Here is a 15725-nt window from a genome sequence, read left to right on the forward strand (position 1 = left end):
TCCCAGCAATGATTTTGTGTTTTATGAGCTGAATCTCTGGGTGGAAAACCAGTGGCAGAGCCAGGCAGAGAGTCATAATCTCGTTCATTTTACAATAAGGAGAGAAGATGCAGTCCTCCTCCTGATTTTGTAGTGGCACATGTGACGCCAGGAAATCTGCGCTTTCCCAGGGAGCTAGAAGATTAAAATTATAGTAATCATCTGCTCTAGACAATGAGATACACAGCTATTTATACCAAATGAGGTTGGCTCTGAGCAGCCTTAGCTTTCCTGCTCTACACCTCTGAGGCACCACCCACTTCCAAAAGAGCCTTCAGGTGAAAGCTCCTTCCCTGTCTGGACACTGGAAACCTGAGCCGGGGTTAAATGTCACGTGTCTAGAGGGGGATAGCAGCAGATCCCTGGGAAATGTGAGACCTGTTTCAGCCTCAGCTCACTCTGGCTTTGTCCTTCTCATCTGTAGGTCGTGATTGCCACCAACATCGCGGAGACATCGCTGACCATCGACGGCATCTACTATGTGGTTGACCCGGGATTTGTGAAGCAGAAAGTTTACAATTCTAAAACAGGGATCGACCAGCTTGTGGTGACACCGATTTCTCAGGTTGGCTGCATCTATCATGAGCTTTTCTCAAAATCCCGGGCAAGGTCTTTCTGGGACTCACAGTTCTGGGTGGGTCCCTCTCCCTCCCTCCTTTCTTTCCTTCCCTATTTGTTTCAAGACAGGGCCTTGCCAGGATCTCTGTAAGTTCGAGACCAGCTTGATCTACATATGGAGTTTCAAGAGAGACCCTGTTTTTTTGGGAAAAAAAAAAGACAGGGTCTTGCTGTATAGCTTAAGCTAGCCTTAGATGTAGGACCCTCTTGCTTCTGTCTCATTATGGAATAATAGGCATATGGCACCACACTTAGCTTGGTTCTGTATTTTAACCCTTATTGTCCTCAAAGACTAACTTAGTGGGATAAGGGAAGGCTTCATATGATGTATGCTAGCCACTGTGTGTGTGTGTGTGTGTGTGTGTGTGTGTGTGTGTGTGTGTGTGTGTAAAAATTAAATTTAGCCCTGTATACATTAGGCAAATACTCTACCATTGAGCTATATCCCAGCCCTGTATTTGTAATCTTTTGGGTGGGATTTCAAAATTAAATTGCCCCATAAATCCCAAAGTTTTGTTTTATTTTAAATTGTCTTACATGTGTTAGGTATTTTTATTATTTGTATGTGTGCATACACTATGGAGGCCAGAAGACAGTTCGGATCCTTGGAGCAGGAGTTATAGAAGGTCATGAGCTGCCTAATGTGGGAACACTGGTCCCCTGCAAAAGCAGTATGTGCTCTTAACTACTGAGCTATCTTTCCAGCCCCCAAGAACACGAACACACACACACACACACACACACACACACACACACACACACACACACACAATGTGTTTGTTTGGTCTGTTTTTCTTTTCTTTCTTTCTTTATCTCTCTTTTTTTTTTTTTTTTTTTTTTGAGACAAGGTCTCAATATGTAGCCTTGGCTGGCCTGAAACTTGCTGTGTAGATCAGGATGGATGGCCTTGAACTCACAGAGATCTGCCTGCCTCTAACCTAGCCTCACCCCAGTACTGGGAATAAAGGCGTATGCCACCATACCCATCAAGCACGTTTTTTTAAGATTTATTTATTTATTATGTACACAGAAGAGGGTGCCAGATCTCATTACAGATGGTTGTGAGCCACCATGTGGGTGCTGGGAATTGAACTCAGGACCTCTGGAAAAGCAGTCAGTGCTCTTAACCTCCGAGCCATCTCTCCAGCCCGCAAGCACGTATTTTTAAAAATACTTAGCAGCAGATAGCTGAGATAGTAGTAATTCATGAGATGATTATCTATTTTTCTGATTATTATGAAATAATCTCTTGCCTAAAGTATATTATAAAATTAATTACCTAGTCACCTTTTTGAGGGAAATTTGGTGATAGCTTATGTAAAATTTTAAAAGTTTTCCTAGGAACATATTCGAGAGTTAGACATCATTGAGTACATATTCAAAGAACAAAAACAGCCGTTCATAGGAGGATGGCTCCTGGGTCAGCCAGAGGGGAAGCAGTTTAATCTACTGTAGTGCAACCATGCCATAGAGTATTGTGTGGAATTAACTGCTGGTGTATAGTATGATGAATGAAATAATCCAATTTTTGTTTAAAAAAATACATGATGTGCATTTCTGAGCTGAGCATATGGCTGTGCCCCACACTGGAAGCCTGTAGGCTTTTTTGTGGGTGCTGCTATACTACTGATTGCTCTGTTGGTGGATGATGGGAACTTTTTTGCTTTAGACACTTTTAAATATTATATTCATCCTTTTTTTTTTTGTTTTGTTTTGTTTGTTTGTTTGTTTGTTTGTTTGTTTTTCAAGACAGGGTTTCTCTGTAAGTCCTGGCTGTCCCAGAACTTGCTTTGTAGACCAGGCTGGCCTCGAACTCATAGAGATCCTCCTGCCTGCCTCCCAAGCACTGGGATTAAAGGCGTGCGCCACCACCGTCTGTCTTTGTGTTCATCTTTTATAGCAGGCATGCATTAACTTTTATAGTTTGTAAAATCTGACCCAGTTGACCCAGTACCAGGTACCCCTGGTGTCTCACATGCATTGACTCAGGATTTTCACAGCAGTCCTGAGGAGTAGACAGCACCATCATCATTTCATAGTCAGGAGGTTAGGGCATAGAGGGAGGAAAGGACCTGCCTGTTCCCACAGGCTGGCCTCGAACTCAGAGATCTGCTGCCTCTGCTGGGATGTGCCATCATGCCCAACCATTTCTTTTTTTAAAGGGCTTGATTTTCTTCACTGTTAACTTACACGCAGTACATTAGATGTTTACTAACGTCTAAGTGAAAGTCATATGGTGCTGGAGAGAAAGCTCAGCAGTGAAGAGTGCTTACTATTCTTGTAGAGGACTTGGGTTCTGTTTCCAGCACCTGTGAAGGGCTTTACAATCTCCTGTAACTGCAGTTCTGGGAGATACACTGCCTTCTTCTGGCCTCTGAGGGCTCCTGTGTGCATGTAGTGCACATAAACTCATGCAAGTACCTCTGTATCCACATAAAAATCATAAATCTAAAGAAATAAGCTGAGGGGTGGTGGCGCATTGCCTTTAGTCCCAGCACTCAGGAGATAGAGGCAGGTGGATCTCTGTGAGTTCAAGACCAGCTTGGCCTACAGAGAGAGTTTCAGGACAGCCGTGGTTACACACAGAGAAATCCTGTCTCCAAAAAACAAAAACGGAAGAAAGAAAGAAAAAGAGAGAAAGAGAGAGAGAAACCATGTATAAGCCACCATAGACTGAGCCACTGACAAGTTGTTAAGGTGTTTTTCTCCAGCCATTTCATCATAATCATTTATACAGACACATCAAACACTTCATACGCTGAACATGATGGTTCAGGCCTATAATCTCAATACTTGGAAGGCTGAGGCAGGAGGATCTCTGTGTGTTCAAGGACAGCCAAGGCTACATAGACCCCTAGGCATGATGTCAGGCACACACCTTCAACACCATTAATCCCAGAACTCTTCATTTCAGGCAGCCAGGTCTACAGAATGAGACCCTGTCCCCAAAAAACAAACAGAAGAAAAAGCCCACAACTAATGAAATTAGTGTCATATTGGCTGTAGCTTGCACTTTTCATCTGATGATGTCATTAAACATTGCGAAGTCACTGGTGTGGTCTGCATCCTTTTTTAGTTTGCTTCCAGTTTTGGTCAGAACTGTGGGGCTGGTGTCTTATGGTCGATTCTGCTCTTTCCTTCACCTGCCTTATGTGTGCTTCTCTGGAGCAAACTTCCTAGAAGTACTGAGAATTGGTAAGGCATCTCTAGTGTTGGGAATGTCCTAAACTGGTGACTCTGAGAGGCCCGCCCCAGTGCTGTGGTGGGTCTGTCTTTCTGAGCTGCTCTTTCCCTAGCTCTCGTGCTTAAAGTGTAATGATCCTAACTCCGCTTCATAAAAAGCAATCAGAAAACATTGGCCAGTCCTTCCCCAACAGATTTTCTGGATAGAGCTGTGAAGCGGTATTTTACAGCTGCTACTCTGTATGCTCACCCTCTAGGCTCAGGCAAAGCAGAGAGCTGGCAGAGCTGGGAGAACTGGCCCAGGGAAGTGTTACAGGCTGTACACAGAACGTGCCTACCGAGATGAAATGCTGACCACTAATGTGCCGGAAATCCAGAGAACCAACCTGGCCAGCACAGTGCTGTCCCTCAAGGTAAGAACCAGTGACTCCTGGGATTGGCCTGGGGAACTGCCTACCCCACAGACCTCTTAACCTCACAGAACCTCCCTTGGAAAGAAGTGCGGTGTTTTTCAGTGTCTTTGATAACAGCTCCCTGTTCAGGTCTGGGCTGAAATTGCAGTCTCCTGTGTGTGCACAGTTGTTTCTTACTGTAATAACCAGCAGGATATTTGGTCGTACTAGGTTTTAGTTGTGAGACATTTTCTAAAAAGAAATTAGACAATATAATCACTGCCAAACTACAGACAAACATATTTAACCCCAGCCACTTTAGCCTTCAGATACAAATCTATTCTTTCCTTGCAGTGTGTGTGTGTGTGTGTGTGTGTGTGTGTGTGTGTGTGTGTGTGTGTGTATGTGTATGCACGCGCATGTACATGCAAGGTCTTACTATATATTGGCCTGGAACTTGCTAAATAAACTAGGTTTGGCCTTGAACTCAAAGAAATTCACTTACCACTACCTCCAAGTGCTGGGATTAAAAGGCATTCCACTACATTGGATGAATTTTTGGTTTTTAAATCTTTAACATTTATTTTTATTATTTTAATTATGTGCATGTGTGTGCACATGTGTGCGTGTGGATCTGTGGATATGAATGCAGATGCTTTCAGAAGGGAGGGCCAGAGGTGTCAGAATCCCTCTGGAAGTGGAATTACTGACGGCTATGAACCTGACATGGATGTTGGGGATTGAACTTGGGTCCTCTGGAAGAACAGCAAAACTGCTCAGCCATCTCTCCAGCCTGGAATTCTGGTTTATAAAAGGGGAAAGGATATAATACTGGTTCTGAAACTTTGCAAGGGGAGGCTGTCCAGGCCCCAGCTGTCCTGCAGGGCTTGCTTTTCCGTCAGAATTCTGCCCTTCCTCTCGCTGTCCCCAGAGAGGATCTTCAGTCTCTTTTGGCAGGAGGAGCCACATGAGTCATTTCCCAACTCGTGGCGTGTCCCCTGACGCCAATGCTGCCCTGGAGCCCTGGCGCTTCACTAGTGCAGAGTGCTCTCTTGTCATTTATTATTCATTTCGTGTGAGAGAGACTAAAGCAGAGCTTCGGAGAGAAGCCCACCAGAGGGCCAGAGGGAGGCCTCTATGGCCCAGACTGCTTCTTTGGCCATGTGACTTTGGGCAAGTTTATCTGCTCAGCCCTCTCTCTGTTCTGTGATCTTGTCCTGGGAACTGTTAATAGTTTGTTGGAGATACAGCTGGAATGATGCAGGCGAAGGCACTTGGCACAGTGATTGCTGACATAACTCTTCATAGTTATTATTCACACAATAAGCAGTTATTGGATACCTGCTGTGCTTATGATTGCAGACACTTTATGAGGAAGAAGTGGAAAGCACATCACCCTTCATATAGACTTGAAGAGAGCATCATTCAGTCACTTTACCAAATTAGCTGACGATGTGTTAGCTCCTGTTTTGTGCCATACTGTGTTTGTGAACATAGTTCCCATACATGGAACTCTTGAATAGGAGATGTGTTGGCACTGTCATGTCCCAGGCCCCTACTGTGGTATGACACACTCCACAAATGTGCAGAAGACAGGACAGTGATGCTGTACTCTTTTATTATTGTAAAATATTCATAATATGTACAACTTTACAACTTGCTTCAAGCTTTTTTGTCTTTCTGTCTGTCTTCTTCCTCTTCCTGCTCTTCCTCCTCTCCTTCCTACTTCTCTTCCTTCTTCCTCCTCTTCTTTTTTTTTTTTTTTTTTCCCGAGACAAGGTTTCAGGCTGGCCTCAGACTCACAGAGATCCGCCTGGCTCTGCCTCCCGAGTGCTGGGATTACAGGCGTGCGCCACCACCGCCCCGCTGTCCTCTTCTCGTTTGTTGTTTTTTGAGAGTGGGCTTCACTGTGTAGTCCTGTGTGTCCTGGAACTCACTTGTAGACCAGGCTGGCCTTGGACTTTCATAAAGATCTGCCTACTTCAGCCTCGAGCATTGGCATTAAAGGTGTGTACTACCACACCTGGCTGGTGTTTTATTTATTTATTTTTAAGATTTATTTATTATTATGTATACAGACAAATTATTTGTCTGCATACAAATCTGCAGGTCAGAAGAGGGCACCAGATATCATTACAGATGGTTGTGAGCCACCATGTGGTTGCTGGGATTGAACTCAGGACCTCTGGAAGAGTAGTCAGTGCTCTTAACCACTGAGCCACCTCTCCAGCCCCTGGTGTTGGGTTTTATTTAAACCTACAGCCACAGCAGAGTAAGCTCTCACTCTCTCACTGAGCTGCACCACTAGTCATTGGAACTTCTTTTGCCATTTTTGTTTTTGTATTGAGGCAGAGTCTTGCAGTGTAGCTAAGGCTGGCCCCAAACTTGTGATCCTCCTGTTACTACTTCCAGAGTGCCAGGATGATCGATGTGTGCCATTGTGCTTGGCCATTGTAAGCTTTTAAGTGTTAATCCCACATTAGGTGCAGTCTTTGTACAGCCTTGATCTGTTCCCAGAACGTTCACATTACCCTTTAGCCAACTTCTCTTTCCCCGTTCTCTAGTCTTTGCTAGTGACTCTGCTGCATTCTGAGTGTGTGCATTTACCCAGTCTGTGTATCGTGCATAAGTGAATTCATACAGTATTTGTCCTGCAGTGTCTTCCTGGCTTCACTTAGCAGAATGCTTTTGAGGTGTGTACAGGGTGTGGTGTGTGCTGGGATCTCATGCCTGTTTTAGGATGACGTTCCACTGCAGGTGTTCAGTGCATTTCCCCTCCATTCGTCTAAGGATGGTTATTTGGGGGTGTTTCTACCCTCTGACTCGTGAGACTTCTGCTGCTGTGAACATGAGGGACAGTATCTGAGTTCCTGCTCTCAATATGTTTAGATTATTTACAAGTGTATGGGTGCTTTGTCTGTATGTATGTCTATCTACCATGTGTATGCTGTGCCCGAGGAGGCCAGAAGAGGGCATTGGATCCCTTGAGACTGAGGTTGCAGAGTTGTAAGCTGCCCCGTAAGTGTTAGGAATTGAACCTGGAGCCTCTGGAAGAAGCCAGTGCTCTCAACTGCTAAGTCACCTCTGACCCCTCAATATGGTTTTGTTGTTGTTGTTTTAAAAATGTATTTCTTTATTATGTATAGTGTTCTGCCTGCATGTCTGCCTGCACGCCAGAAGAGGGCACCGATCTCATTACAGATGGTTGTGAGTCACCATGTGGTTGTTGGAAATTGAACTCAGGACCTCTGCAAGAATAGCCAGTTCTCTTAACCGCTGAGCCATCTCTCCAGCCCTTCAATATGTTTTAAGATTTGTTTTTTGTCTTTTGCTTTTTGTTTGTTTGTTTTTTCGAGAGAGGGTTTCTCTGTGTAGCTTTGCGCCTTTCCTGGAACTCACTTAGTAGACCAGACTGGCCTCGAACTTACAGAGATCCGCCTGGCTCTGCCTCCCAAGTGCTGGGATTAAAGGCGTGTGTTACCACTGCCCGGCACGGTTTGTTTTTTATTATGTGTCTGTGTGGTGTGGATATGTGCACATAGGTTCAGGTACTCCCAGAGGCCAGACTGGTGGATCCCCTGGAGCTGGAGTTATAGGTGGTTGTGAGCCTCCTGACATGGGTGCTAGGAACTGAACTCAGGTTCTATGGAAGAGTAATGTGTGCTCTTAACCACTTGACCATCTCTCTAGCCTCCTCTTGATATTTTTAAGTATAAACCTAGGGATATATAAGTTGGGTTATATGGTAAATCTTTGTTTAACTTTTTAAAACATTTTATTTTTGATAATTTGTTAGCCCTGGTTGTCCTGAAACTTACAGAGTCCTTCCTCTGCCTCCTGAGGGCTAGAATTAAGAAAAACACATGCCAGCCTGTGTTTTACTTTTTAAACCACCACCAGACTACACAGTGGATTTTTATATTCCTGTAAGAAGTATACAAGGTGTCCTGTTCTGGAGGTCAGGGGACAACTTTTGGGAGTTGGTTCTTTCTATCATGGAGGGTGGGTGGGGTATCTAGGGATCAAACGCAGATTGTCAGGTTTGCACAGGAAACAGTTTTATCAGATACATCATATAACTGGACTTTGTGTGTGTGTGTGTGTGTGTGTGTGTGAGAGAGAGAGAGAGAGAGAGAGAGAGAGAGAGAGAGAGAGAGAGACAGGGACTCATGTATTCCAGGTTGACCTAGAACTTGATGTGTAGTCAAGAATGACCTTGAACCAAGTTTACCAACCCTCTTGGGGGGGGGGGGGGCCCGCAGTGAGACAACGTCTTACTATATAGTCTTGGATGGCCTGGAACACTCTATTTGTAGGGCTGGCCTTGAATTCACAAAGATCCACCTATCTCTGCCTCTCTTCAGTGCTGGGATTAAAGGTGTCTACCACCTCACATAGCTTCAGCCTGTCTTCAAAACTGAGTTAAAATTTGCCCTTTTGTTCTTTGCGTGTATGTGTGTGTGTTTATTTAAAGGTTTATAATTATGCAGAGCATGTGTATTTGCATGTGGGTGTTTGCACATGAGTTGCAGGTGCTTTAGAAGGCCAGAGCACTAGATTGACTGACTGTGAGCTGCCCAATGTTGGTTCTGGGACCTGAACTCCAGAAGAACAGCAAAGTGCCCTTACCTCTGAGCCGCCTCTGTAGCACAGAAGGAATGTTTTTTTAAGTTTCCTGAGGGGGCTAGGGATTTAGCTCAGTTGGTAGACTGTGTGCATACCATTCATAAAGCATAAACCTTTCCTACATCTGCATAAGTCAGACATAGTTGTGCACGCCTGTAATTCCAGCACTCTACAGTGGAGACAGGAAGAAAGTTTCCTGAGAAAATACATGGTTGTTAATCTTCTGAGCGCTGTGTGGTCAGAGTCTGGAGGTTCCTGCTACTCTGCCTGGGCTTCCAATCACATTGAAGAAACAGCGGAACATATAACAGGGGACGCCTCCGTGTTAACTGGGAGGCTCATCTTCCTATTGCTGTATTTTCTAGGCCATGGGCATTAATGACCTGCTATCCTTTGACTTCATGGATGCCCCACCGATGGAAACTCTGATCACAGCCATGGAGCAGCTATATACACTGGGTGCCCTGGATGACGAGGGCCTGCTCACTCGCCTGGGCCGCAGGGTAAGGGGCAGAGAGAACTTGTGGTGCTTTGTGGGGGGACGCCCTGGTCAGTCTTCCACCTTTGGTTTAGCAAAAGCAAGGGTTGAGGCCTTGGAGAAGCTTTGAATAGGATTAAATGCTCTTTAGAAGGTGGTGGAGGGAGAATGGATAGTGGGAGCCCAGGCTGGCCTTGAACTATTTATGTAGCTAAGGATGAACTCCAATCTTCCCACTTGGCCTCCCAAGTGCTGGGATTCAGGCAGACACCACCACAACTGGCCCTAAATGCCTTTTATTTCCTTTCAGGAAATGAGTGGAGTTTGTTTCTAGTCAAGGCTTATTATTACTGTTATTATTATTATTATTGTATGTGAATGCTGGAGGTGGTCATGGATGCCAAGTTTGTGGAGTTGATTTTCTCTTTCCACCTTTGTGTGGGTTCTAGGGATTGAACTCAGGTCACTAGGTTTATGTGGCAACTACCTTTATCTGGTAAGCCATCTTACCAGTTTGAAGTTTTGCTTTTTTATTTTATTTTGGTATAGACAGACTTTTCTTTTGGGCTGCCAGCTCACAAAAACTGACACAGACTTATTAGTAATTATAAAAGCTTGGCTTTAGCTTAGGCTTGTTCCTAACTAGTTCTTATAATTTGAATTAGCCCATTTTTATTAATTTACTTTTCTCCACATGGCTTTATTACCTTATCTCCGTACTGCCCATCATGTCTGCCCTTCTTCCCAGTGTCCTCTGTTCCTGGAAATCCTGCCTAACTATTGGCTACTCAGCTTTTTATTAAACTAAGCAGAGTGACACATCTTTACAGTGTACAAAAAGATTATCCTTCAACATTTTAGTTTTAGTTTTTGGGGGACAGGGTTTCTCTGTGTGGCCCTGGCTGTCCTGGAACTCACTCTCTAGACCAGGCTGGCCTAGAACTCAGAGATCTGTCTGCCTCTGTCTCCCAAGTGCTAGGATTAAAGGCATGTGATATCACTGCCTGGCAGGTTTTGCTTTTCAACTTGATTTTTTGTTTTTGTTTTTGTTTTTGTTTTTCCAGTTAGGGTTTCTCTGTAGCTTTGGAGGCTTACCTGGAACTCACTTTGTAGACCAGGCTGGTCTTGAACTCACAGAGATCCACTTGCCTCTGCCTCCTGAGTGCTGGGATTACAGGTGTGCGCCACCACTGCCTGGCTCAACTTGAATTTTATATTATCACTTTAAAATGTTTCTTCTTAATAAAAAAGACTGTTTACAGTTAGTTTTACTCAATATATATTATTGAATCCAGTCTTGGTTATATTTATGATTACTATTATTGTTGTTATTTTAAAACAGGTTGTTCTGTATGTAGCCTAGGCTAGCCTGGAACTTGCTCCCTATATAGTCTCAAAAACAAATAAAGGGTATCTGCAAAATTCCCATTTATATCAACAGTTGTGTTCTTAGGCTCTGGGAGCTTATTTAGCAAAGTGAATTTGTGGTAGAGACAGGCACCCCACATCATCATGGGGACATCCGTGATGTCTTTTCCACTGACTAGTGTCTTTCATGGCTAGTCAGTCCATGTGCATTGTCTACAGGGAAGCAGTTGTAGTTATTTCTTCTTCCTGTAGATGGCAGAGTTTCCTCTGGAGCCAATGCTCTGCAAAATGCTCATCATGTCTGTGCATCTGGGCTGTAGCGAAGAGATGCTGACTATTGTGTCCATGCTGTCTGTGCAGAATGTCTTCTACCGACCCAAGGTAAGGTGCTCCAACTCTATGTCCCAGTGGGTGAGGTAACAACAGCCTGGGCTGTGGTGTGTGTTGGAGGTGCTGTGACAAGGCGCCCATATGTTCTGTGCTAGCTGCTCACTAGGTAAGGTGTGACTTTCTGCCCCACTGCTTGGCAGGATAAACAGGCCCTTGCAGATCAGAAGAAGGCCAAATTCCACCAGACGGAAGGGGACCATCTCACCCTGCTGGCCGTGTACAACTCCTGGAAGAACAACAAATTCTCCAACCCATGGTGCTATGAGAACTTTATCCAGGCTCGCTCCCTACGCCGGGCCCAGGATATTCGCAAGCAGATGTTAGGCATAATGGACAGGTCAGTCGGGAATGGGTGACGTTAGTGTTGGGGTGGTCATGTCTCCCTGGGTCTTACGACTGCTCGTCTCCAAATGTGTCTGCACAGTTGTAGGCACCTGTATGCTTGTTTCTCACAGAACCTTTTCCTCCAGTGTTCACCTTACTTGTGGGCTGTCTCCTCAGGCAGGAGTATGGCTAGGATCTTCAGAAACTTCCAAAGAGGAAGATAATTGAATTAGTTAAGAATGCTTTGCATAGTCGGGCAGTGGGGGCGCACACCTCTAATCCCAGCACTCGGAGGCAGAAGCAGGTGGATATCTGAGTTTGAGGCCAGCCTGGTCTACAAACGAGTTCCAGGACAGCTGGGGCTGTACAGAGAAACCCTGTCTTGAGGCGGGGAAGAGGGCAGGAATGCTGTGCTTACAAGCCTCTGGATCATCAGTCTGGGGTTGAATTCTTGCCTGAGCCAAGTGTCTGGCTTTTGTCGCTTCCTATTGCCCTCCATGTCCAGTGCTGCCTCTGTAGTGCTGCGAGGAAGGTCTAGCATGTGCTCACTGACAGGCTTGTGTCTTCTCTGCTCTTACTGTCCTGATAGGCACAAGCTGGATGTGGTCTCCTGCGGGAAGTCCACAGTCCGAGTACAGAAGGCCATCTGCAGCGGGTTCTTCCGGAATGCTGCCAAGAAGGACCCACAGGAGGGTTACCGGACACTGATCGACCAGCAGGTGGTCTATATCCATCCTTCAAGTGCCCTCTTCAACAGGCAGCCGGAATGGTAGGTGGCACGTTCTGGGCAGAGAGGACCCCTAAGTCTCTACCACCCCTACTTCTCATTTTGATTTTGCTTGCATTTCTAGAGTATCAGAAGCTCAAAGTACGGACACTACCAAGCTCCCCTTTTTTCCTTTAATGTGTGTGTTTACGTGTATACAGGGGCACCTTTGTGCCTGTGTGTGGAGGCCAGAGGACAGCCTCAGGAGTCATCCTTGGGAACATGGTCTTTCTCCTCTTAAGATAATCTTGTTGTCTGGAGCTCACCAGTGAGACTTGATTGGCGCTTTTGCCTCCTCAGCACTGAGATTACAAGTGCACATCACCATGCCCAGCATTATGTTGGTGCTGAGAATTGAACTTAGATCCTCATTCTTGCAAGGCAAGCATTTTACCTACTGAGTTGTCTTTCCAGTCTATAAACAGCTCCTTTAAGCTGTTTAAGAAGGGAAAGATCTTAGAAGTCATCTACTGATGAGATGGTCTTAAAAAGGGTTTTGTTTGCTTTATTTTTGAGGCAAGGTCTCACTATGTAGCCCTGACTGTCCTGGAACTCTCTAGGTAGACCAGGCTGGCCTCGAACTAACTCACAGAGACCCGCCTACTTCTGCCTCCCAAATCTTGGGATTAAAAGCGTGCGTCACTACACCCAGCATGGTTTTTAAAAGTTTAAGCCAGGCATCAGTTCTCAGGAGGCTGAAGCAGGAAGATTGCTTGAGTTTGAGACCAGTCTGGGCTACACTTGGAAACGCAGTCTCAAACAAACAAAAACAGGGCTGGTGAGGTGGGTGTCTCAGCAGCTGGGAGTGCCTGCTGTGCGGGCCAGATGGCCTGAGTTGGGTCCCCAGATCCTGTCACATAAATGTAGGCGGAGGAAGAAAAGCGGCTCCTTAGAGTGGCCTAATCTCTACATACGAGCTCACACTCACACAGACACACCCATACACACACCACGCCACACCACACTACACACTGTGCCTTGTAGCCCCTCTCCAGAACCTTTGAATTCTGTGGAAACCAGCTGAGAAACCAGTTTGATTTTACAGATCAAGAAACTGGAATTTAGAGAGGGACAGAGCTGTTTGATTTAGAGACAGGACTAGAGCTGTTGCCCTGTAAGCGTCTTGTGTTGGAGGAGTGTAGGCCTGCAGTTATGGGGTGTGGCTTTCATAAGAAGACCACAATCTCTGGAAGGATTCGGCAGGAGAAATGATAGAGCAGAAGGTCAGCTTAGCTGTGGTCCCCAGGGGACCAGACTGGCTGTGGAGTAGAGTCTAATCCAAGGCCTGAGCCCTGTCTCTCTCCCACAGGGTGGTCTACCATGAACTGGTGCTGACCACCAAGGAATACATGCGCGAGGTCACCACCATCGACCCCCGGTGGCTTGTGGAGTTTGCTCCGGCTTTCTTCAAGGTCTCCGACCCAACCAAGCTCAGCAAGCAGAAGAAGCAGCAGCGCCTAGAGCCTCTGTATAACCGCTATGAAGAGCCGAATGCCTGGAGAATCTCCCGAGCCTTCCGGCGGCGCTGAAAGACAGCTGAGCACTCACTCACCTCTCCTGCATCACGGGCTTCCTCTGGCTGATGACAAGCTGGTCCTGTGATGGCCTATCTTAAATTGAGCGTTTTCCAAAGCTGTCTTCATGGTGTATGATAGAAACAGACTTAAGCAGGACTTTGGCCAGAGCCTTTAATCTCGGGAGGCAGAGTCAGGCGGATCTCTGAGTACGAGGCCAACCTGGTCTGCAGAGTGAGTTCTGGGATAGCAGCCAAGGCTACACATTAAAGAAAGCCTGTCTCAGAAAATCTCACACACACACACACACACACACACACACATACACACATACACACACACACACACACACACACACACACAAACTGGGCAAGCTGTTCATCCTGGCATGGGTGATGCATGACACACAGCAAGGGCCCTGATACCCCAGCTTGTGCTTGCTGAAGGAATGAACAGTGACACTCCTGTCCCATGTTGACCTCACTTCCTACCCCTCCCCAGCCTCTGTACTTGGATTTTTACCTCCTGGAAATATTTATTTTCTTAAGGAAACCATGGTTTATTATGACTTTTTCTTGGGTGGGAGGGAGGCAGCTGAAATGTCAAGTCTCTCAGCCCGAGTTCAGTGTGGGGCCCATGGTGGAGTCTCCTAACCACAGAGCTCTGGGCCCAGGAATGATGCTAAGGCCAAACCTCCAGTCTGTCAGCACCACTGGGACTAGCTCAGCCTTGACAGCACATGGCTCCAGATTAACCAAGTCTGTGCAGAGTGCTTCAGGCTTATGCCTGGTTGTTGGGGATTCAGCATCTGAACACACAGCTCTCCTCAATCCCGTCCCTTCCTGTTACACTCCTCATTGAGCAGTGTGTTCTATTTCTTTTGAAACAGCAAGTATTGACACTATGCGATGTTTGTGGCTTGTTTCTGGCTTTTCCTCCTGAAGTCTTCAATGGACTGAGCAAAGCCTCCTTCCCACCATTGCCAGCAGAAAGCAAGCATAAGACCTCGTAGCTGGCGTGTGCTGACGAGGCCTGTGCTCTGGGTAGTTCATTCATTCTCCTGGTGCCCCCTTCAGGGGAACTAAAGTGCTTCTGTGTGAAGGGAGGCCAGCATGTCCTGCTGGGCCAGACTGGAGCCAGCTTGCTGAGGAGCCCTGGGGGTCCTGAGCTGGTCCTGGGCCATGGCATTCCTCCTGCAGCCCTGGCCACGTTAGTAACTCCTAAATCTAAGTAAGTTAACTGCCCAGTGGAGGCCAGTTACCAAGAGATGGCAACATTCCTGGGCATGTGAGTGTGTGGTAACTGGTGGCAAAGAAGCCACCCCGATGACAAGTCTGAGAATCCAAGGGACAAAGACCAGGAGTTGACAGAATGTGTGTCCTTAGATGTCACCCGTGAGGACCTGTGTGAAACACAAGTAGCTTCCAGCTTCCAGCTCCTGGTCTTTTTAAGGAACACTGGACAGTTGACAGATGTACATGTCATCCTTGCACGGGGCCATGCTAACATCCAGACTGTTGTCCTTTTCTCCTCTCTCTGCTCTTTCTTCTCTCCTCCTCACTGGAGATGGAATGTATATCCTCCATACTGAGCCCCAGCCCCAGAAAGGGTGTTTAACAGGTCAGGATCACAGAGCTGATTATGGATGTATCTGTAGATATTCCTTTACTTTGTTACTAGAGATCTGGGGTTACTTCTCTGCCATGACAGTACCTGGGTTTGACCTGACTGCCCATCAGAATAGCCATTTCAACTACCGGCCAAGACTACCTTGAGGGGAAGAAGTCTCTTGTTGAGATTTGGAGGATGAACTGGCCTGTCATCAGTGGGCAGTGGGGCCCTTGGCCCTGATTTTCTTTCCATACCCCAATGTGTGTTTGAAACTGGGTCCCACTTTATAGCCCAGGCTGCCTTTGGATCCAGCCTCCCAAGTGCTGGGTTTACAGGTGTATATCACCAGGCCAGTTTTGTCTCTTTAGAAACAAAAATTGCTTAAAGTATTTTATGTGCATGGGAGCTTTGCCTGC

The 15725-nt window shown here is 46.2% G+C and overlaps 1 protein-coding gene across 1 annotated transcript in view; it reads left to right on the forward strand.

The window, feature by feature from the left end:
* Dhx8 (DEAH-box helicase 8) overlaps nt 1–13927 on the forward strand; it is a 38899-nt gene extending 24972 nt beyond the window's left edge. The window contains exons 17-23 of the mRNA XM_036195717.1: nt 464–604; nt 4098–4253; nt 9224–9361; nt 10957–11085; nt 11235–11431; nt 12008–12187; nt 13494–13927. Of these exons, the coding sequence (XP_036051610.1) occupies nt 464–604; nt 4098–4253; nt 9224–9361; nt 10957–11085; nt 11235–11431; nt 12008–12187; nt 13494–13713 (1161 nt within the window). The 3' untranslated portion in view covers nt 13714–13927. The remainder of the gene's footprint in view (nt 1–463; nt 605–4097; nt 4254–9223; nt 9362–10956; nt 11086–11234; nt 11432–12007; nt 12188–13493) is intronic.
* The last annotated feature ends 1798 nt before the right edge of the window (nt 13928–15725 follow it).

Source organism: Onychomys torridus, chromosome 8 (genome assembly GCF_903995425.1).
Source record: "Onychomys torridus chromosome 8, mOncTor1.1, whole genome shotgun sequence".
Classification (NCBI taxonomy): domain Eukaryota; kingdom Metazoa; phylum Chordata; class Mammalia; order Rodentia; family Cricetidae; genus Onychomys; species Onychomys torridus.